General features: G+C 43.2%; 1 protein-coding gene across 1 annotated transcript in view; it reads right to left on the bottom strand.

Annotated features, from left to right (window-relative positions):
* ATRX (ATRX chromatin remodeler) overlaps positions 1-21,340 on the bottom strand; it is a 56,390-nt gene extending 35,050 nt beyond the window's left edge. The window contains exons 1-9 of the mRNA XM_020784345.3: positions 21,188-21,340; positions 11,612-11,721; positions 10,288-10,343; positions 9,348-9,400; positions 8,642-8,766; positions 7,969-8,088; positions 6,761-6,870; positions 5,372-5,439; positions 1,004-3,711 (exon numbers count right to left, since the gene is read on the bottom strand). Coding sequence (XP_020640004.3) covers positions 1,004-3,711; positions 5,372-5,439; positions 6,761-6,870; positions 7,969-8,088; positions 8,642-8,766; positions 9,348-9,400; positions 10,288-10,343; positions 11,612-11,721; positions 21,188-21,207 — 3,370 coding nt within the window. The 5' untranslated portion in view covers positions 21,208-21,340. The remainder of the gene's footprint in view (positions 1-1,003; positions 3,712-5,371; positions 5,440-6,760; positions 6,871-7,968; positions 8,089-8,641; positions 8,767-9,347; positions 9,401-10,287; positions 10,344-11,611; positions 11,722-21,187) is intronic.
* Positions 21,341-22,484: the final 1,144 nt, after the last annotated feature.

The following is a 22,484-nucleotide window of genomic DNA, read 5'->3' as shown; positions in this document are numbered from 1 at the left end:
CTGAATCAAGCCCAAACACTTCCAGGATGACCAAGAGAAAACATTAAGTAGCCCCTCTTTGCTTAGGTGCCTCCTCCACCAACCCTATTCATGGATTCTTTGTGTTCAGTCTGACTCTTGTGGGGTAAGAATATAAAGAGAAAAGACACATGTGATTTTGAGCAACTGGGGGAGGGAAGGTGATCAAAAGTAATACACAGCATGCTGGAGACAGAAGGTGGAACCAACGGCTAGAGAGTGACAGATGAACCCTGCATTAAAGCCCCCAAAGTCTCCTGGGGACTCCAACCATGGCAGCCTCCAAGCGAGGTCAGCATCTCCCCAATAACCCCTTGCAGCCCCTTCGAAAGCCAGGGCAAAGCGACAGACTTGCCCCGTTATTGTATATGCAGGACTAAAATGTTCCTTTTTTGGGGAAAAAACCCTTAGCTTTATCTACTCAGCTTTACGCTGCCAGGGCTAAGGGTGTGTGTGAACCTGCAGATGAACGCATGCACTCTTCTAGGGGTTTTGACTGGCTAGGCCAGGCTTAAGGCACTGGCAATCCTCTGCCTCTCACCCACCACTGTTTCCCTCCCCTTCTTTGACTTGTTGGCATCGTGGTGCAAATACCGCTAGGAACGGCTGTAAATGGAAGTAAAATCCTCCAACCAAGCCAGTTTTCTCAATACCTACAAAGACTCTAGGTATAAGGGGAGGTGAGCAACTTGGCTACTAAAAACTTCCCCTATTCAGGATCCAGGGACAGACAGAAACTGTGGGAAGCAGGGAGGCTGGAGTTTATCTGCCAACAACATTTCCTGAGTTTTTAAGAGGCAACGGAACACCAGTCCAAAATGGAAATACGACTGCAGACACCAGCCCCAAAACCCAGATTCACAACACAACAGAAAGGGATTTTTTTAAAAAAAAATTGCAGGCCACCAGGTCTGTTTTATCACAGATGTTTAGGTTATGCTTGGTACCGTAAATAACCAATGTTCAGACTTAAACTTTTGCACACCTGAAGATTGACAAAATCCGAGTTTGGTATCTGCCGGCTTAATTTTCTGCTCATCACTGCTCCCCTCGTCTGCGGAATTCAGCTCCTCATTTTCAGCCTCATTTGATGAGGACGACGTTGTCGTGACGGCTTCGTTCTTTGGTTTCTTGACAGCCTTCTTCCCTCTCCCTTCACGAGTCCCTTTGCTGCTCCCCTTTGCGGCTGCCCCCCCTCTTTTCTTGTTCTTCTTCTCCTCGTAAAAGTCTTCCTCAGAAGAGGAAAGCAAGTCAACCCTCGGCTTGTTTGAATTCCTCCTTTTGGGGTTCACTTTTTTCTTTTCTTTAGCACAACTTCCTTTTTTATTTAAGTTATCTTCTGAACTGTCACCCACCACCTCATTCTGGGGAGATTTCTCGTTGTGTGAAGTGTCCCCCTGGGGCTTTTTAGACGCTCTCTCTCTCAAGCTCCTCCTATTCTTCCCCTCAAGGGTGCCTTGTTTCTTTGTGTTCATTCCAGGGCCACCAACACTCTCTTTTTCAGAAGGAGGTTTCTCAGCATCAGAGGAAGAATCGCTTTGCCCTCTTGCAGAGGCTCTTCTCTGGTTCACACTTCTGGTGGTGCCTTTTCTAGCTTTTTTCCTACCATCGTCTGAGGACCCACCACTCAGCTCTTGATTTAGGGGCTGGCCGGCATCATCGGAAGAGATGTCCGGTCCATCTTTTGCACGCCGGCTTCTCTTGCTGGAAACACCACCCTCTTCCTTTTCAGGTGACGCGCTCTGCTTAGCTTTGGCAGCTCTTTCTTTCACCTCTCTCGCCTGCTTCTCCTTAGGAGTGGCCTCTTTCCCCAACATACCTTCTGAAGAACCACCAAGCTTCTCTTCCTCCTGAGCAGAGGGTTCAAGATCATCTCCTTCATTGCCCCATTCACCCTCCTGCTCTTCTGAACACCCTTTTTCTCTGTCATTTGTTTCCTTTTCTGAAAAACCACAACTCTCTGCCTCTGGACCCTTCTTGCTAGCTTTGTTAGGAGAGGCAGCTTTATTTTCTCTTTCTAACTCAGAATCATAATTAGAAGAATCAGAACGAGTCTGGCGTTTCTTTTTAGCAGCAGCAGCTAAGTCTTTGCTCAATTTTTTTGCCTCAAAATCCGATCCGGAAGTGGAACTTTTCCGTTTTCGTTTTCCATTGTCTTCTTTCACTGCCTGCTTCTTACTTGATGTATCCTTGGGCGCCTCGCTGTTGCTGTCAATATCTGAGGAACTGTGGCTCATCATAGCCACTTCTTGGAGGACTGCTGGTACCTCATCAGAATCAGAACTTTGGTCCATGGTGTTCGGTTTAGGGGAAGGACTCAGCACCGTGCTATCCGGAGAACTCTGCTTATCCGTTTTTCTTTTCAACTGTGCAGGTTTTCTCCTCTGCTTCTCACTCTGCACATCATTACTGTCCTCTTCTGAGTTTGACACTACAGTGTTCAAGTCTGTTGGGCGTCTCAGAGGCGTGGTTTTAACACGTGGAGACCTTCTGAGATCCTGGTCTTCTGCCAAGGAAAAGGCTTCACTCTCCGATACATGCTCAGCACTGTGGTTTTCTTTTCCATCGTCTTTCTTGTCCTCCTTTTCTGACTTTCCATCTGAATCTTCCGCTTTCACAGGAGAGCTAGACAGGGAAACTGGAGTTAGTTTCACAAACAATTCTTTTTTAACTTTTGAAGACGGCATTAATTTCACTCCTCCCCTACTGTCTTTGCACTTCAGGTTGGCACTGACGGCCCCTTGTTCTGTGGGTCTGCTTCCAGGGCCCTGTTCACCCGCCTTCTGTGCTTCCATACCAGATTCAAAGATATCTTCCGGCACCGACGAGGGGACAGAGACAATATCCATGTCTGTGGCCTCAGGGCTATTGGGTTCATACTGGAGGCCTCCATTTTTCCCAGTTTTTTTATCTCTACAGTTGGATTTCTTGCTTCCTGTTTGTTCCACCGATGGTGTGTTCTGATCTGTACACTTACTGATCTCTGCTGTGTCATTATGCTCTTTCAACTCTTTTCCTTCCGTTTTCTTTACTTCACTGGTAGACAATTTGATTTCGGCTGCCCCTTCTTTGGTATTTTTCCCCCCAAATTTAGCATTCAGAGCTTGGATCTCCAGATTGATACCTTCCTCCAAAGCCAGATGAGCCTTTTTGATGTCACTCAAGACAGATTTAAAAGCCTTCAGCTGACGTAAGTGCACAGTACGGTTTATTTCAGAGTTTTCAGCTGCGTTCTTCAAAAATTTTACAAAACTAGCATTCATGTTTACGGTTGTCTCGACCATCTTTTTTGTTTTTTTCAGCAGGTCTTTTGGCACCATCAATGCTTTGTAGGAATAAGTTAGAGAACCAGAATGTGGACGATCTGGTTTTTTTTCTTCACCATTACAGTTTGAGCTATTTTTCTTGGGAGAGTATTTCAGTGTGTTGTCAAACATTTTACTTTTCTCACTGTCAACTCTGATTCTTTTTCTATTTTGCTGAAAAAATTGCTCTAAGTTTTCAAACACACTATCACAAGCAGTGACCAAGTCCAGCAAGGGCTCCGGTTGGCATATATAGCAGTGCCACTGGTTGTTTTCGTCCATTATGGTGGAGAGCTCCTTTCGGCCTAAGTTGCGCAATATACATTTTTTGCAGAAGGCGTTATGGCAGAAGTCACAGCAAATTAAGTTTCCACCTTCAGCACACCACCTGCAATTAGAATTAGAACATTTTTTAAAGAATGTGTTGCTACAGGCAGGTTAAGGCGATTTCTACTACATACACTTCTACCCTCCAAAGTCTGTTTACTGATTACATCAGTATTCTGCACAGTATATAAGAAGCTTAAGGGCTGCAACATATACTGCCCCTCTCATCAACTAGACGGAGAACAGCAGACAGTATATTTAGGCTGCAACATGACACACATTATATGCTTGAACATGACAGAGTAGACTTTTGACTCGACTACACCAAAAACTGCATGATCAGTGCTGTTCTTGTAAGGACCTCCTTAGGGGAGTGTTACGAATGCAGCCACCTCAGGATGCTGAAGGTCTTATAACAGGTGGGCAGTTTTGTTAGATGGGAGTGGGGGAGACCAAATGTATGCCCATGTCAGTCTCCTGAGACCACATAGACCAAAAGAAATGCAGAAGCAAATAAACGAAACAAGGAAACTAGACGGGACTTAAGTCTACTCCCGATTTTGAAAAATCTGGTATTTGTTGATCTAATGATCCATGCAGAAGGGGAATCGCCTCTCAGAAATAGCAATTTGTTGTTTTCCGCACAAAAAGGCAGGATCCCAACAGGGCTAGGATTTACAAAAAACAGCCTTGAGGGGAGGGGGAGCACATGAAAAGAAAAAGAAAATATAAGAGGGGGGAAAAGCCATGTTTTCCTTGTACACAATCTGAAGGCAAGGGAAGTGGACCTCTTATTCAATCACTAAAAATAAAAATTCATAAAAAAAGGCTAGCTATTGACTCCATACAGGTCTTCATAAAGCTGGCTACCCCACCACTATGGATAGAGCAGCAAACACACACATGCATCTGGCCCAGATTTTTTAAATTTTTCTTTTCTTTTTTTTCTTTCCCCCCTGGACCACCCACAGCTCTTGGTACCCAGCTTGACGAAAACTTGTACGGGGCCAAAAGCAAGCTTCTGCTTTTGATTTTATTTTAAAAAAGCAGTCTAATAAAGCTATCGCCCACCTTGAGGCTTTGACCTCTGTCCTACCGCATTAAAGGCAACCTCCCACCTGTTTTAAAATGACAACTTGGCATGTGGTTATGGGGGCAGGGGGAATGATATCTGAAAAACAGAATCCAAGGTGAAAAGAACTAGGAGTACTTCTGTGTACCTTGGATCTACACTTTGAGTGTAAGAACTAGCAGAATTCGGGTGTACGCCATTCCATCCCTCCTGCTCGCAGTGGAAGCAGCTAAGCAAACTGAACAGAATTTCTGTTCTATACTTAAGTTTACTGGGACATCAGCACTTTCCTTTCTCTAGCCTCCACTCACTCACAAAATCAAATTGAGACCAAGCCCTAGTTTAGACCTCTGGTTAGTTTGGAAGAAACAAATCACAGAAGAGAAGCTGCCGACGGCCGGACTATATAATCCACTCATTTATTTCGCCATTCCTCCTGAAAGCTGGAGTGAACAACCAGTGAGCCCCAGTAACCTGTTCATTTATGTCAAGTCACGGTTCCAGTGGATCCCTAAGTAGGAACCAGCCCTTTACATGCCAGCAGGTCATGAGAAGAAAGTGTTCCTCCACATGGATCACAATCTGTCCACATAAGATCCCGTTAAATCTACTAAATTTGACTACATAGAGGACTTGTTTATACACCTACCTACACTGTTCGTCCATTCCATCCACGTCTCGGCTGATATCATCACTCATGTAATATTTGAAGCAAGTCTAGGGAAAAAAAAGAAGGCAATTTTTTGACATCTTTCTTAAACCACATTAGCTGGATATACATTATACATGCTCTTGAAACACTGTGACTGACCTCAACTCGGTATTAAAGGAATATATGCTTTGCCTACTACAGAACATTGTAAGACCTCATCTCTTCCCAACCTTTTCTCCCCCTGATTTCAATTATTTTATTTATTTATTAGATTTCTACCCTGCCCCCCTAGACAGCACCTACTCGGGGCGGCTTACAAATATCATAAAAACATTATAAACATTAAACAACTGAATCAATAATATGGTATATTCAAGATGGGGAATGAAAGAAAACAAGAAAACAGAATTCAAGAATTGACAGAAGGGAAGGCCTGCCTAAAGAGCCAGGCTCAGGATCCCTTCCATGTGACAAACAGACTAGACGAAAAACTAGAAAATTGCCCAGGATGCCTGTCTTATGTTTCAGCTATAATGTTTCATTAAAAATATCCAGACATTTAATGAAAATCAATGGCCTGATTCTGAACATGGGCTGAGAGTGCAGGTACTGAGAAAAGATCTGCAAATCAGCAAATAATCCCTAAGGAACTACCAGGGTGAGTCACATGAGCGACGCAGAAGAGGCATTCCTTTCCTGTACTAGATGCCAACACTGGGATTTGGTGCATGTGCCCGTGATGCATTTTGTTCACAGATGGCCCAATATTCTGTATGAACAAAGCACCTCCCTCACACAGCACTAACATCCCAAGGTCTGCAAGTACAGCCCTTTCCCTCTTGAGTTAAGAGGCTGTAAAGCACTTGTTATGAGTTAAAGGGAACAATGTGAGAACGAACCCAGCAGGGGGTTCCTCTGTCAACAGGGGAATGCCAAAAGGTGTTTCCGTGTCTTTAAAGGAATATAACACTATTCAGGAATTACAGCCTGACTCAGGAGAAGGCTTGAGACGGGGCAGGGATGGCAGGCCCACATCAGCCTCACTCCACCCCCACCTACTCCATCTGGAACACAGGAAGACTCTTACAGCTTCACAGCAAAGGTCTCCCAAAGCCTCAGGAGACATGTTCTGTTGACTGCACTTCACAACGTTCCCACGACTGGAAGTTCGGATAAAGTAGGGCTCCTATTCACAGAAACACTGCAAGCGCGTTCATCCGAATGGGCTTACAAAGGCCATCGCAGTGGAGACCTGTGCCCACAGAATACTTCACACCCTAACCAGATTCAGAAAAAGGGCTTAAACAGCTGAATGCTGCAGAAAAAGATTGCAGGGCGGCACGCTGACAACGGCTAGGCACAAACATACATGGGACATTTACGTACCTTACAAATAAGTACTTTTAAGGAGGGGTGCCTGTAGATTGAATCCTTTTGAAAATGGTTCACCTGCTGACCGCAAGCGGTACAGCTCACGATCCCATGGAGCCCTTCTTCTGTTTAAAAGAAGAAGAAGAATTCTATCAGTTTTTCACCGCAGAAAGTGATTCTCAACGTATTTTATCCTCCACACTGTTCATAAGCCAATGGTCATTTCCTATAGCTCATTTCATTCTGTTCCAGCCTATAATCAGAGGCAGTGGGCATACTGTTCTGAAGAGGCATTCAATATTCACAAATATCCATGCAAAATAAAATGTGTTGGTCTTAAAGGTCCCACAAGATTCCTTCCTGTCTGCTAGCTAAGTACCACCCAAAGACACGACACCTTTTTTTAAAGATCTAGGTTTTCATTCTAACTTTGTTAGCATAAAATTCTGCTGCAATAATAGTACAATTCCTACTGCAAAAATCTTGATTTGTGACTGTAGTGTTAAAAACAAAAACAAAATACATGTTGAACATGGATTTGGCCCTAGAGCTAAGGCTGCTTCTGAGGAGTGGCAATTAAGTGAAGGACTCAACTGAAAATATGCCAAGCGGCCACCTTTCCTTTGTTACTTTAAACCGTGAGGGCAGGTCTGTGCCACAATTAGAGAGCCTGAAATGCCACGACTTTGAAGGCTCTTTGATTAGGATGCATCAGCAACCTCAGTCACCAAAACCACTGTAGAAAATGGGGCAAATTCAGATGAATCGCAGTAAGACGTTGTACATGCAATGGCTAGAACTGATCCGCCAGCAAGTTTCCTTTTATTCTTTACTTAAACTGGTTTTTTTTTAACTTTTGAAGAAATCAACAGCCATCTGTCATCCATCCAAGCTCATATGAAGTGAGCATTTGATTCTTTTATTGCTACAAAGAAGAGAGAACAACTATTTCTGTCTGCCCCAAGTTCGCTGCTAAAACATTTAATTGGACAGCCCAAAGAAGATGCTCTCCACCAAGTTCCTAAACGATACAGAATTCTCTAAGTATGCATTGCCTCTAGATGCAGAGAAAGCAGTAAAGATTACTTGTCTCAATATAATTCTCTTAATAAGCAGAGTGTCTTCAAGGAAGAGACATTTCGGGAACCAACAGATAACACAGTTTAGTCAATAAAATGGAATAATTTAAATTTGTCACTGAACTTAATTCATCATGCGTTTACCTCCACGCTTCTTTTGAGTTTCAGGTTTTATTTTAGTAGTATTTCTGTTCCTAAATTCGGGTCCTTTAAAGCCATCTTTATCTTCATTAAGTACTGGTTCTGGCTGAACAACTACTGTACCTAAAGAGAGGACAGTTAATTAAATGCAGAACAGCAATATAAAAACATAGCAGTAGGTATCTAACAGGAATTTCAAGGATGGTCAATTTGTCTCCCTCCAACAGTAAAGACAACGCACGCACGCACGCATGCATGCATGCACGCACTCACTCACTCTCTCTCTCTAAGTCTGCTAGGTAACCAAGAAAAATGTTGCTGGTTGCATCTGGCTCAAAGGCTAGTCCTGCAAACAGATATCTAGATGGCAACACCCTGGGTGATTTTTTAAAAGGAACTTTAAAAATATCAGAACTTTCAATTTAAATCAGTTCAATTTGCTTAAGATTGTAAATATTAACTAAGTCAGAAGGTTGCAAAAAGGAACAAAGTTGTAGGGGTGGGAATGACAAAGCTACCCTATATCCTCATACAGAACCTCACAAGGGTTTGCTCTGGTTCATTTATACAGGGGAACTATGAATTCCATTTTGACTTAAAACAAATTAGTGTATCTGGGTTGCTAGATTTTAATGGACCCTAGTCACATGGTAGTGGGAACCTGTCAATTATTTACCTTTAGGCAAACACTTCATATCAACTTCATTTTCTGAGTTTTCATTCGAACCATCTTGATTCATAGTCTCATCTAATGCCGGTTCATCATCTGAGCCAACGTATTTTGTCACAACAGTGGGTTTCCTGCATGAACAACAAATACTGTTATCCATAACACCGAGGAGATATATATTCCGAAAACCTTTACTAAAGTATATGATTCTGTATATTTTATTTTCATATTCCTTTATCTTGCCCAATTCCTTTGCTAATTAAAACATCACCATTTCATACAAGAAAATCTAGTTCAGGCTGTGAAGAAGAGTAAGATAAAGCTCATTTAGTGTTAGTTCCACTGAGCACTCTGAACAATGCACTGTCAATGTAACAACCCATTTCATAAATATCAGGGATTTATTTAGCTGCTACCATTGAGGATAATCACATTTTCCTATTCTTCAATGCTTTATGGATCTATCCTCTAAATTAAATAACATCAACTAGTTGGAAAAGAATGGGGGAAAAACCCACAACCCGCAACTCTCCATTAAAACCATCAAAATATTCACTGCAGAACCTGGAAATGTTTTTTGTCTGTCTGCTACCCAGAGAATTCCTAGCCAGTAACGCTGTACCCCTTCTCATTATAAAGTCCAATAGGCATGTTGATATCTGAGTGGCTTAATCAAAACACTGAAACAGGTAAACAAGGACAGTGCACTAACCTTTTAGAACGTGATGATCCTAATGATTTGGATTTTTCAGAAGAACTGCTACCCTAATGGGGGGAAAAGGCAAACTTGCAAGCATTTTATGCAGAAACAAAATACTATCAATCTTGAGTTGCAAATCAATAAGGATAACTCCACTCTTTTTTCATTTTAGACATAATTCATTTCTAGGACTAGGAGATAAGTGTTTGTGCAAACGTACATATTTTGGCAACCACTTTAACAGAACAGCAACTACCAAAAACTGTGGAGTGTTTAAAATGTTACATCAGAATGTTAACACTAGGCGTAACATCATCTACATTGGTAAACTTCTTGGTCAGACATGAATCATACATGGCTGAAACAGGAAACCTGTGTATGAACCTAATCAAGTATTTTGCACAAATATAGGCTAACATCCTGCTGCATAGGTAACAACAGGAATGATGTCAGCAGCAGTTGTGAATAGTGGCTGACTGAAGGTGATTCTGGAGTGTGCACAGAAGGCACCATAACCCAAAATCACCAAAGGAAGTCTTTAATCTGTGGTGATTTACCTCTTCTGATGACATCTCCCCATTACACATGTGGAGCTCTGCAACAGAATTTCAGCCACAGACTTGATTTGGAAAACATATTCTCAATCTAAGTTACACAGCATGCTTAAACCTCAAGTCCTTCTTAACAAACATACACATATATATCCAAAATAAAAAATGCACAGGCACTCAGAGAGCAAACGAAAGTTTCCATGTCTTGCAACTGGTTGGTTGTTAGCAGTGGTTTATCAGTTTGCAGAGGACTCCTGTCCTGCGATCTTATAATATTCTATGATCACTTCTAAAAATGGGGTCCATAGTAATTCTATGTAACACATAACATTGTGAAAATATCAATCCAAGTTAATTGTCACTACATTCTTATACACATTCGTTCAGCATTCTGTTCTTACCTCCTCTTTGCTGTTTTCTATTGGGACTGGGATATTTCCAGGCATAGTACTATTATCTGTAAAAAAGAAAATGGAAAATATCCACATATAAAACTTCTGAAGACTGTTCAATATAAATGCAAATGTTCAAGGAGGTAAATATCAGAAAACAGAATAGACCTGAATTCCAAGTACATGTGCCTAAGACTGCATATACAGTGGTGCCCTGCTAGACGATTACCTCGCAAAACGGTTAATTTGCTAGACGATGAGTTTTTGCAATCGCTATAGTGCTTCGCAAAACAGTGTTTCCTATGGGCGTTTTTCACTGGATGATGTTTCGGACCGTGCTTTGCAAGACTTTTTTGGGACTGATTTTCGCAAGATGATTTTGACAGCTGAGTCCGCGACTCGCAAAAGGGGTGTTTCCGGGACTGGTTTTCGCAAGACAGCAATTTTTACAGCTGATCTGCGCTTTGCAAAATAGTTTCTCTATGGGCGATTTTCGCAAAATGACAAAGATTTTTCCCTACTGGAACGCATTAAATGGATTCCAATGCATCCCAATGGGGAACCACATTTCGCAAGATGATTTTTCACAAGACAGCGATTTTCGCTAAACGAATTAACACTGTCTTGCGAGGCACCACTGTAATCTTCAATAACACAGTGGCAATATACATACTGCTGATTTACTGTTACATAAGTGTAACTGCATAAACTACGTTGAAAGCTCCCTGCTACTTGTTAACAAGGTGCTGGTGGCATTCCTGGCATTACATACCCAGCAATACTGTCAACACCTTGTTAATTAGCAACAATTCGCCATCAAGGCCACACACAATTTCCATTATGCAAGTATAAGCCAGGAACAGGATTCTGGTCAACATGGATTGTATAAAAGGTGATGGAGGTATCCATAGACTACAAGCCATCAACCATATCAAAATATTCCTGAAAGCTGTAATCTTTTGTCCATTACATTTTTTCTCATTGGAACAATAGGTACTCCTCTCATGTAATTCTGATACGATGCGCTTTCATTCACATGCACCTCGGTGCACGTGTAAACACAGCTATGAGCAAGAGGCCCTGCTTACTTCAACAGCACAGCCCCTGGGATGAACTGAACAGGGAAATAATAGGGCAATTTACACTTTAATGTGTGCTCGACAGACAAGATTGTTGGACTGTGGATAAAGGGTTTTGTCTTTTTAAGAAGAAATTTTAAAATTTTAAGAAGACAGGATGAACGTTATTTCATGATTCCATTCCTAAACTATTGGCAAATTTAGCTATTGAGACACACAGATCTGAGCAAGTTTATAATAATAAGGCCCTTTACCTGTATTTTTGCTCACAGATAATCTTGGAGAATTTGCGTCCTCAGAATCTTCTGATGAGTGCGCCAAGAAGTCATGAAGCTTCTGCACCAGTGTATTTAACTTACTTTCACTGTTTAAAAACAAATTCACCATATGAATAAATATGTTAATGTCACTTATAGACTTTGTTTCATGCAATGACATATGTAAAGTCTAACTGTTCCAAGGTCCCTAAACAGCAGTCTGTATACCTGTTCGCAGATTTTCCTCTGACTGAAAAAGGTATAGGGGGGAGTAAAAGACATGTTCTGCTGTGCTATCCTCCAAGGTCTACATGCTTGACTGGGTCTCATATACTCCTCTTTGTATCTATTCTTCTTGAAATATTATGCACACATAATCATCCTGACAAATCACAAGGTCACTTGGAGTCTGGCTAAATGAACTCAGGTGAGCAACATCAAAAATTACCAAAGAATTGTTTAATTCACAAGGTGCACCAGACAACAGACCCTGGCTAGAATCCTGCTGTGCAACTCTGACCAAACCAAAGGCTGAAGATGTCATCAGAGGCAGACTTTAATCTTTAATTTTTCAGTTTCCTATTCTACCTACTTACCCCAGGGTCTGAGACAGAGCCTTTGATATCCAAAAACCACCACTGCTGGTCCCAATCCCTACGGGATCTACATCTGGCAACGTTATGAAAACGGTTGCTTGATTTACATCCCTCCTGGATTATAGTCCTTACACTCCAACCATATAACTTTCTGATGAACAGTGGGTCCACTCAACAGTTTCACAGACCTTCTTAATTATGCCACCAAACGTTCCCTGCTCAGAACAGGTAGCAGGCTCATTAGGGAATACCTTTCAGACTTCTGTATTGTAAGCTGAGTTCCTTAATACTACAGAACTCAAATCAGTCTGTGGGATATACTAGCACAGCCTTTATGATCTGATTCCCCTTCAAGACCCATAGTTAAGATGATCCCATTGAGGCCCAGATACATCCCTTCACGTTGACTTGCCATCAGGTTGATTTCAAGGCACGGCTGGAATGAGTCTAAAGCCAAGTGGACTGATGAGAGAACTAACACTTCTACCTAGACCTAGCCAGGCGAGGAGAAAGAATAATTATTACAGAGGGTTTGTTAACATTCACATCCACAGTTCTGAGCATCAAGCAGAGGCCTTTGTTCCAATTTCAGGAACATTGATCTTAGAAAAATCAACATGAGTTCAACACAATTTTGCCTTCTATCACTATCAATACAGTCAATACTCAAGAGGGTCCCCGACTGTTTAAAAAAAGGCAACTTAAAAGGATGGAACATATACAGTGTTGCCTCAACGAACGTCCCGACATACGACCATTTTGAGTTAAGACCAGCTCTGGCCGCAAAATTTTGCTTCAATTTGCGGCCAGAGCTTCCAGTTATGAACAGAAAAATGCAGGTGGGGAATTCAAATTGCTAACCGTTTGTTGGCGAAGAGGCTGCTTCTTTGTAGCTCTCTCGCTCCAGAAGTTAGAGGGTGTGCAATTGGAGGAGGCTTCGGACTGCCTGGTAAGGTAAGGTGCTGCTTTCTGCTTTTTAAAAACTCTTCTGGGAGGGTTTTGCAGCGTAGTTTTGGGCTGCATGGTGGGATTATATTTCTATACTGTGATGGGTCTTGCGGGGTTGGTTTGGTTTTTTTTTGGATTCCCCCTCCCATTTCCAATGGGTCTTGCACGGTTTGTTTGCTTTCTGCTTTGCTTTTTTTTTGCATTTCCAATGGGTTTTGCACTGTTTGTTTCCTTTCTGCTTTGTTTTTTTGCATTTCCGATGGGTCTTGCATGGTTTGTTTGCTAACTGCTCTGCTTTTTTTGCATTTCCGATGGGTCTTGCATGGTTTGTTTCCTTTGCTCTTCATTTTCCCCCCTTCGGCCGGAACGGATTAATCGCATTTCCAATGGGTCATGCAGTGGTTGTTGGGGTTTTTTTTGGTTACCGTATTTGCCATGATACAAGACGACTTTTTGGCCCTGAAAAATATGCCTCCAAGTGGGGGGGTCGTCTTGTACGCCAGGTGCATGTCCAGCAAACCCTCCCTCTCTCCCAGCGAAGTCACTTACCTGGTAGTAAGACCGAGTAGAGCCCCACTCCTAGCCTGGGAACAGCCTGACTCTAGCACCGAACAGCTGACTGTCAGAACAGCAGAGAGGCGGCAGCTATTTTGAGATGCGACCACATGGCTGCTGCCTCTCAAAATGGCTGCCGCCTCTCCAAAATGGCTGCCACCTCTCTGCTGTTCCTTCTTCCACCAAACCCTGGCTCTCTCCGAAAAGGAACCAAAAGGGGCAAAAGGAACTCTCCCCATGATGCAGCCAAAGCAGAATCACATATGCGGAAGAGGGGGTAGTCTTATACAGCAAGTATATAACAAACTCTACATTCTGAATGGGAATGTTGGGGGGTGGTCTTATACACCCAGTCACCTTATACATCGGCAAATATGGTATTTTTTTCTTCAGCCAGAACGGATTAATTGCATTTCAATGTATTCTTATGGGAAATGGTGCTTCGAATTACGACCAGAGTTCCGGAACAAGTTAAGTTCGTAAGTCAAGGCACCACTGCAACAAGTTTCTAAACCACTTCAAGGCAATATGCCCAAGCTGGTTAAATGAAATATATATCTAAGGAGAACAAGTACAGCCTATGAAGTCATCTTATAAACACATAGATGCTCACAGAGATCTGTTAAAATCAAGAGCTATGTGGCTTTTAAGAATACTAATTCATACAGAAGCTCTCTGAAATAAATGTGTCATGAACACCATGGAGGAAATCCAGTGAGGGTGACCCAGGTTTGCACATTCCACATCAGAAGGGTCACTGCTGCCAGAGCAGGTTCAATATTATAGATACCAGAAACATCTGAAAGTGAGTTGGTTGCACCAAGCGAAACTTCACTTGTAGACCCTGTGATACCAACCAAGCAACATGTGTGAGAGCAACAAGTGGTACTAATATACAGCCTCTAACTGTGGTTTGACAATCTAAACTATGATTAATACAAACCATGATTTGAACAAAGCCATAGACCTGCGATGGAGGCAACATAGGCCTCCAGATGATGGCAGGCTGTAAATCAATAATCCTTGATCAGCAGCCATGCTTGTCAGAGCTGCTGGAGTTTTGAGGTAAGCATGATCTTTTATCCACTTCTGCTGTAAATGTTGGGTGGGATGTAATCTTGTAAGAGCCTTTTTCCAGACCCTATTATCCCTCCCCCCCCCCAGATTCTACAACATTTTGCTCATACCCACACCTAAAAATCCCAAAATTATACTAACCTCCTCCATAATAAAATGCACCCTGTACCAGGGAACATCTCAACATAATTTATTAATTTAAAAAAAACATTTTAAAAAGCCACATCAGAGTGAAGCAGAATAAGTCTGGAATTTGTTTCGAACATTATGCATATTATTGCATTATTTTTAAAGAGTTTGCTACAGAATTGTTTTCTGCATGGCTTTGGAATGGATAACTATTAGTACGTTGCCAATAAATAGGAATAGATTAGGAAGCTCTAGCACCCAACGTATATGAGATTCACAGACTCAAATAAATACAATGGTGTAATATATTCCTAAACAGATTACAGAATCCGCAGTTAATAAGCAAAACCAAACCAGAATTGGTATGTTGCAATTGTTACAGCCCTTGATCACAGCAAAGTTTCCTCCCAGTTCAGAGGGTAGCCTTGGATATGTCACTATCTCTTTGCCTTCACAATGTTGCTGGAAGGCTGAAAATTCTGCACAACTTGTTCTTTGTAAATTGAAGGACACAAAGCCACAAATAATCAAGTCAAGTTTGAAGCACCATTACATGATCAGTCGTGCTGTGTTTGCCAAAGTCCAATAAAAACTGAAAATATTCTTTAAAATGGAAGATTGCACCCTTTCTTAACTTCAGAGCACAAATCCATACCATACGTATTACAAGAATGTAACTTCTAAAGTACTGAGTTTTTTTTTAAATTATGGGACTGAATTTTGTTACAGTTTTAAAGCTGAAGACATGGCTACAGATTTCTAATCCAAGCATGGATTTCCCCTCTTCTTTCTGCACCTCTACAGCTTCCTAGCCACCATTTTCCCCAAATGCTTCCCTGTCATCTCACTAAACATCATCTGGCCCAAACCCCATTAACTGATATGACCATGTTACCTTTTGCTCCCCAACCTGTCTTTCCAATCTCCTTGTTCTGCCTTCTCTCTAGGTCCTAGGATTACAGTTGTTTAGCCAGAGGCAGATAAAAACCTTCCCCTAAGCCTCTGTAACAGTAAGACATCTCAGGGAGCATTGCTGGAAGAAGGGTCAACATCCCCACAAAGTCCTAAAGTGCAAAACACCTGCCACTCAGGGCAAAACCATATCCTAAAAAGTGACAAGAGATTTAAACACTCTTAATTCTTAAACAAAAAGCCTCACCCCCCTCCCCTATAGCCATAGTGAATTATTACTTCTTTGAGTTTCTTAGCATCATATGCAACAACTTTACTCATATTTCCAAACCAAATCCATGTGTTGGTCAATCTGTAAACTTTACATTATGCAAGCCTTAACACTGCACACAAGCCATGAGGCACTACAATGCACACTGACCTGGTGTGCAAGTAAGGATAAGGCAGAACGGCTGTAAATTCTTGTGTGTTTATGATTAGTATGGTAACATATGCTGTCTGATCACTCTCACTTGGCATCTTCTGCCGTCTAGAGTAGCTAAAGAAGGGAAGTCCTCCACAGGTAAAGGTTTGGTGTAACAGCTGAAGCCAAGATTACTGGCTTGTCACTCTCAAGCAAGTCTAGCATCATGAGCCAAGAACACATCCCATAATCAATTCAGACCAACGTTCCCTCGAATTGTCATCCCTGCTGCGTGGGAGCTTCGCCCATCGGCACGTGGGGGGCGGGGTTTCATCTGAAACCCGGAAGTAAGCAGGTACAGTATTGACCCTGGCTACTGCTGCTGTGCAGTGCCGATGGAGCTCTGTGTGAGCACTTTAGAGGGAACGTTGGTCCAGAATGATGAACAGGGAATTCCTTTGGCCATACCAAGAAACTCTGGGATTAGTGTGTGTGAGTATATATACACTTGAAAAACAATATTTAAAGCTGAAAACAATGTGTATAAAGAGGCAGCTTATATAATTAAAATTCAGTATTAAAACTAAAACAATATGCAGATATTAAAAAGGAACAAGCAAAACCCACTCAGAGATGGTAAACACATGTTGTACTAAAGACACCATCAGAACAGTACAGCATAACAATCCATCTGAATTTACTCATGTAACCAGCTGTGTGGCCAGTCACTCATGCAGACAGTCAATAAAGATTGCCTGAAGAGAAAGGTAGCAGTAGTAATAACTTTATTATGGTCAAAGACCAGTAAGCTGAAGAGAAAGGTCTTTGTCTGTTTGCAGAAGGACAGCAAAGATGGAGCCAGCCTGGCTTCCCGCGGGAGGCCCACAAGAGAGGGCCTTCTCTGAGTCTGTCTGGGAACAAACACAGAGAAGGCCCTCTCTTGTGCCTCCACCAAATGTGTCTCTAAAGGGTGGGGGGCTGAAGAGAAAGGCCTCCCCTGATGATCTTAAAACCCAAGTGGGCTCATAATGGGAGGTACAGTCCTTGAGATAGCTTGAGTTCAAGTCGTTTAAGGCTTTTTAGATTAAGACCAGCACTCTGAATTGTGCCCAGAAAGCGATTGGCAGCCAGTGGAGTTGCTATAGTAGGAAGGTTATGTGGTCCCTGTAACCAGTCCAAGTCAGCAATCTGGCTGCTGCATTTTGGACCCGCTGAAGTTTCCTGACACTTTCCATGGGCAGTCCCACATAAAGCAAGTTACAGTAATCCACCTGGGAAGTAATTAGAGTGTATATGACTGTCACCAGATCACATCTCTCCAGAAATGATGTAGCTGGCATTTAAATGTGCAAACGCATTCCTGGCCACTGCCAAAACCTGGCCATCCAGGCTCAGAGATGAATCCAGGAGCATCCCCAAGCTGCACACCTGTGTTTTCAGGGGAAGTGTATCCCCATCTAGTACAGGTTGCATCCTTATTCCTTGATCTGCACAGGGAAACAGACAGTATGTGTAAGCACGATGTTCATTAAGAGAATGCCCTGCAAATCTCACTTATCTTTATGGGCAAAGTATTTACAACCCCTATCAAGACCCATCTATGTCTATATATTATGCCATTATTCAACATGGATTTACCATGGTAATATTTCTGTACAAGAAGTGGGAGTTCTAAAGGGCCAAACATAAAAGTATTCATGCATTTAACAACTGTGTCAATGGTCAAAATTCTGTTGCCTATCGTAGCAAATCAGACTACAGTACGGCCACTGGGTGAGTGAACCCCTCTTCAAGTTCCACTGATTCAAATTGGTCTATTCTGTGACTTTAGCATAGTAAGTAAAGTTGCAGCATGCTTCAATTATGTGCATAACACATGTCCAACTATGAAACTGAGATGCACCCTGGTACCTCATCAATTTCCCACAATTAGCTACAGCAAGTTATATAAACCTTACAAGTGCACCTGTAGCGCTTCAGTCACTAATGTTTTGTCCAGAAAAAAAAATGCAAAACATGTAACACTAAAAAGGAAGTCTGCTTTGTAGAGAATCCAACATATTCATGTGTTGGTTTGTACAGTGATAGTAAGAGAATTATGAGCTTTAAAGGTAAATAATGTTGAGGACTATTTTAGGACAAACATATTTAAGGTCTGTTCACTTTTAAACAACATTTATTAATTTGTTTTAGAGTGTTTTATGACACCGAACAAGAACATTTATATGAATAATCATATCAGAAATGAAAAATACAAGTTATACGTGAATCCGTTTCTCATATGCAACCGAAGTGGTGTCAAAATAAAAGAAGAGGCACAAAACAGTCATTTTTCTATGCAAACTATTAGACAAAGTCTTCTCATTTTCTTTAGAACTGATGGCGTGAAAAATTAAGTAGCAACCCATTTATGCAAATGCAGATGTGATATTGCAGCATCTTTCCAACATTTTCTTTTGGAAAACACTGTACAGTATGTAATATGCCCCCTGGTCAACAACTTCAACAACTGCTAAACAAAAGTAAAGTTCTTAGGAAAATGTTTAAGGTTCTAAAGTACTGTATGACACCATATGAGAAATATTACTATTTTACAATAACACATGTGACATTCAACCAAGCAGATGATGGCAATTAGCCACTCTTACCCTCTTTCACACCACTTACTGTCCGATCACCAGCTTCCACTGTTGCTTAACAAGAGACAACTCTGGAAGCAAAAGGAACAAAGCCCATAAACAAAGTGCAGAACTTCTAAAGAAAAACCATAGATGCACTTCACAAACTTAGTAGGGTCCAAAGAATTTGTCTGATGCACCTTCCTTTCCCCTCTGTTTATTCAATTTATGTTAACTACCCAGAGTTCTGCTGACAAGGCTGAAAGGTTCAAGAAGATAACATTGCTTTAATTATGAAGGACAAAAAAGAATGGAAGAACACAGTCAAGAAGTTCTTCTTTCCTGGGATCAACCTGTTCCACAGCACTTGAGAGAGGTGATGTGGCAACGCCAAGCTGAAAGTGCAAAAGGACCAAGCAAATGCAAAGCATCGGAGACACAGTTAGTTTTCCTCAAGTCCTCTTAGAAGTGGCACTAGCAACCTTACAGCACACTTGTTATCAAACTGCTACTCTATTTAAAAATAGAGAAAAAGTCTTGCTCCCAAGAATCAACAGGGCCACTAACCAGACAGTGAATCCAATAGGAAACAGAGTCAAATTTCTAGTGGTTGTGGCAAAAGAGTCTAAAACCTTTTGACATAACATTTGTTTCCTTTAAAAATGGCAACTAATTGCAGAAACAACCATCTCGCAAAAGGCAACATTCAACTTTCAATAAACATTTAACCAACGTTTCCTCTAATTTTCTGCTTCATGACTAAAAATAGATGTAATGAAATATACAATGGCTGAAATCTTATTGCTCAGCATGCTAAGGTAGGCCCACTGAATCAAAGAAACTTATGAGGCCTTCTTTCTCTGTAGAGCAGCCAACATTCGGTTCAACTGGCAGCTAAATATACAATTCCATCACTAAAAGTAACAAACACCCGAACCTATGTTAGTGTTTATTTTGTAATGAACACGCGGAAAAAAAAATATATAAAAATAACATACAACTACAAAATTACATTGTTCTACAATGTAACAACCATACTTATTGTTTCCTTAATTTTTCCTGAATCTGCATGAAATAAGCTGAAGGTCAATATTGCTCTGCCTGGGGCCTAAACCTTCCCAGGAAAATCCCCCAGGTGGAAAATGCTTCACACAACTACACCTTTGACCACAAATGGGTTCAGATTCACTGACATATGGAAGCCAATGGAGAACAGTCTGCTCACATTTTATCCTTAAATTAACATAACCTGACCAGCACACATTCCTTGAAAGATAACTTTTCCGCCATTTTCAACATCCACCAAACTAACAGGAAAGTTTAATGATCAGATCCCCCAAAAGTTTATTTACCCTTGGTGGGGAAAAAAAAAGGATTGCTAAGTGCAGGATAAGGAGAACAGATCTCCTGAGAGGAATTTCTTAACAAGAGGGATAGATGGCTCAGTTCCAATAACTGGGGTGTCTCAATGAAAGTCTAGATGAAAACCTCGCTGTCCATTGTGGCAACTTTTCCCTCACCGCAAAATATAGACAAAGATGACCCGATCTTAAACACACGCGCACACACACCACACCAGGGTTGTGCAATGTACAAGAAAGAACCTAGCCTTAGGATGCAGACTCCCTGCTTCTCAGCTACCTTTTGGAAAGCATCCTTTAAAATAAACAGACATAAAACCAAAAAAAGAGAGAAGGGGGCATTTCCCAGGGCGACTCATGGGCTCCCATCCTTCTTTCTGCCTTGCCCTCCCAAAACACACGAACTGAGTCTGTGTTTTATTTTTTGGGGAAGGAGAAGGGCACGACGGAAGTGACGCCCCGGTGTAAACAGCTGACACGCTCCTCGGGGCTCGTGGGAGCAGGGCCATCGCGTGTACGGGAAAAAAAATGTAACAGCCCACCCCTTTTGAGGAGGGAGGAGAGAAAGACACGCGTCCCTTTCCGGGCGGGGGAGGGAAGGACCGGACCCGCATCCCTCCCTCCCTCCCTCCGGAGGCAACCGGCGCCTAACACCAGGGGGCGCCCTGGAGGCGCAACGGCGGAGGAGGGGGGGAGCAGAGGCAGCAGCAGCACCCCCCCTTTTGGTCTGGCCTCCCACCGAGCATGCGCAGAAGAGAGGCGAGGCCGAGGGGCGAGAGGGGGGGACTCGATGGGCCCCTCCCCCCCAAGTCTCCTCAGATACCCCTCAGAAATACCCGCGCCGGGCCTCTCACGCCCCCTTCCTTGGCCGGCGGACCGGTTTTCCCCTCACGGTCTCCTCCTCCTCCTTCGCCGCCGCCGCCCCTTCTGAGGGGAAGACCCAGCCCAGGGCCAACCGGGCCGCTCCCGCTTACCTGGCGGGCTCCGCGGTCATGGTCTCGGCCGCCGCCGTTCCGCCGCCCCCCGGCCCGGGAAAGCCGCGCTTCAGGCGCGGGCGGGAGACAAAGCCGCGAGCGCCACCATCCCGGCCGCCGCCGCCATCTTGTCGGCAAGAGGAGGAGAGGCAGGCGGCCGCCCCGCCCCTTCGCCGCCCTCGCCCGCTCCGCGCCGCCCCATTGGCTCCCGCCGGGCAGCGGCTGTTTTTCCCATTGGCCCGCCGCGGACGGCGCTGTTGCTAGGGCCGGTGGCGTCATCCCGCTTCCCTCCGCTCCCGATTGGGCGCCCGGAGGGACTGGCGTCAGCCAACGTCATGCCCGACGCGCGTGACGTCATCGGGAGGGAAGCGCCCGTGCCCATCGGTTCTGCTCTCCTACAGGAGGCTCTCTCTCTTCTCTGTGTGTGTATGTGTGTGTGGGGGGGGTCTCCAGTCCCCTCGCCCCCTGTTCCTCCCAATGGAGAAGGTGGCCCTCAAGGGTCTCATCCTTTCAAGCTAGAGGTGGACAGGCCAGTGTCCTTTCGAAGGAGAATTATAGGAATTACAATTAAGAAGAGGAACATCAAGAACCAACCATCGGAGTCTGGGAAAGGTGCTGAATTAATGAGCACACCCCCTTCCAACACAGGGCAATCCTTCCAAGAATTTCCTAGAGATGCCATACTCAGAAGGGGTTTCTCGTTCCCCCTTTTCCAGGAGCGCTGTGGGACTCAGCTGCTTGCCCGAGGCAAGGACAGGTGCCACAGCTTGTGATCCCATCAGCCACTCAAATTGCGTGTCATCTCTGATGGCCCAAATCAGCCTCCAGGCAGCCGATGTTGAAGGCTACCTACCGCACCTTCCATGAATAAAGCCCTAAATATGTAGCGATCATACACAGGCCCTGAGACCCGCCCTGGAATCACTCTTTGGCCTTGGAAGGGGTCCGTCATGGTCAACCACTCATTGGACAACTCACATACCTTGAAAGCCCTACTAGGGGTCATTCGGATGCAACTTGACAGTATGCAGCATCAACAACGTGGCTAACTTTCTAGAAGTGGAAGGCGGATCTAACCATACCGCAAAGCAAAACTGAGTCATCGTTCAAATTGCACCTCATCCTGTTCATGATCTGTTACAATAAATGATCAAATGACTCGAATCTGGATGCAAGTTAGACACTACAAGCCTTTGGTTATCTGCCTGGGAAGAAAGCCCATGAAGCATAATGGGGCTCAAAGACCTCTCCTTTGCAGCAGAGAAGAGTCTCCTGGAAAAAGGCAGTTTGGAAAGCG

The sequence above is a fragment of the Pogona vitticeps genome, chromosome 11, assembly GCF_051106095.1.
Source record: "Pogona vitticeps strain Pit_001003342236 chromosome 11, PviZW2.1, whole genome shotgun sequence".
NCBI lineage: Eukaryota > Metazoa > Chordata > Lepidosauria > Squamata > Agamidae > Pogona > Pogona vitticeps.
This window is presented reverse-complemented; position numbering and strand designations above follow the sequence as displayed.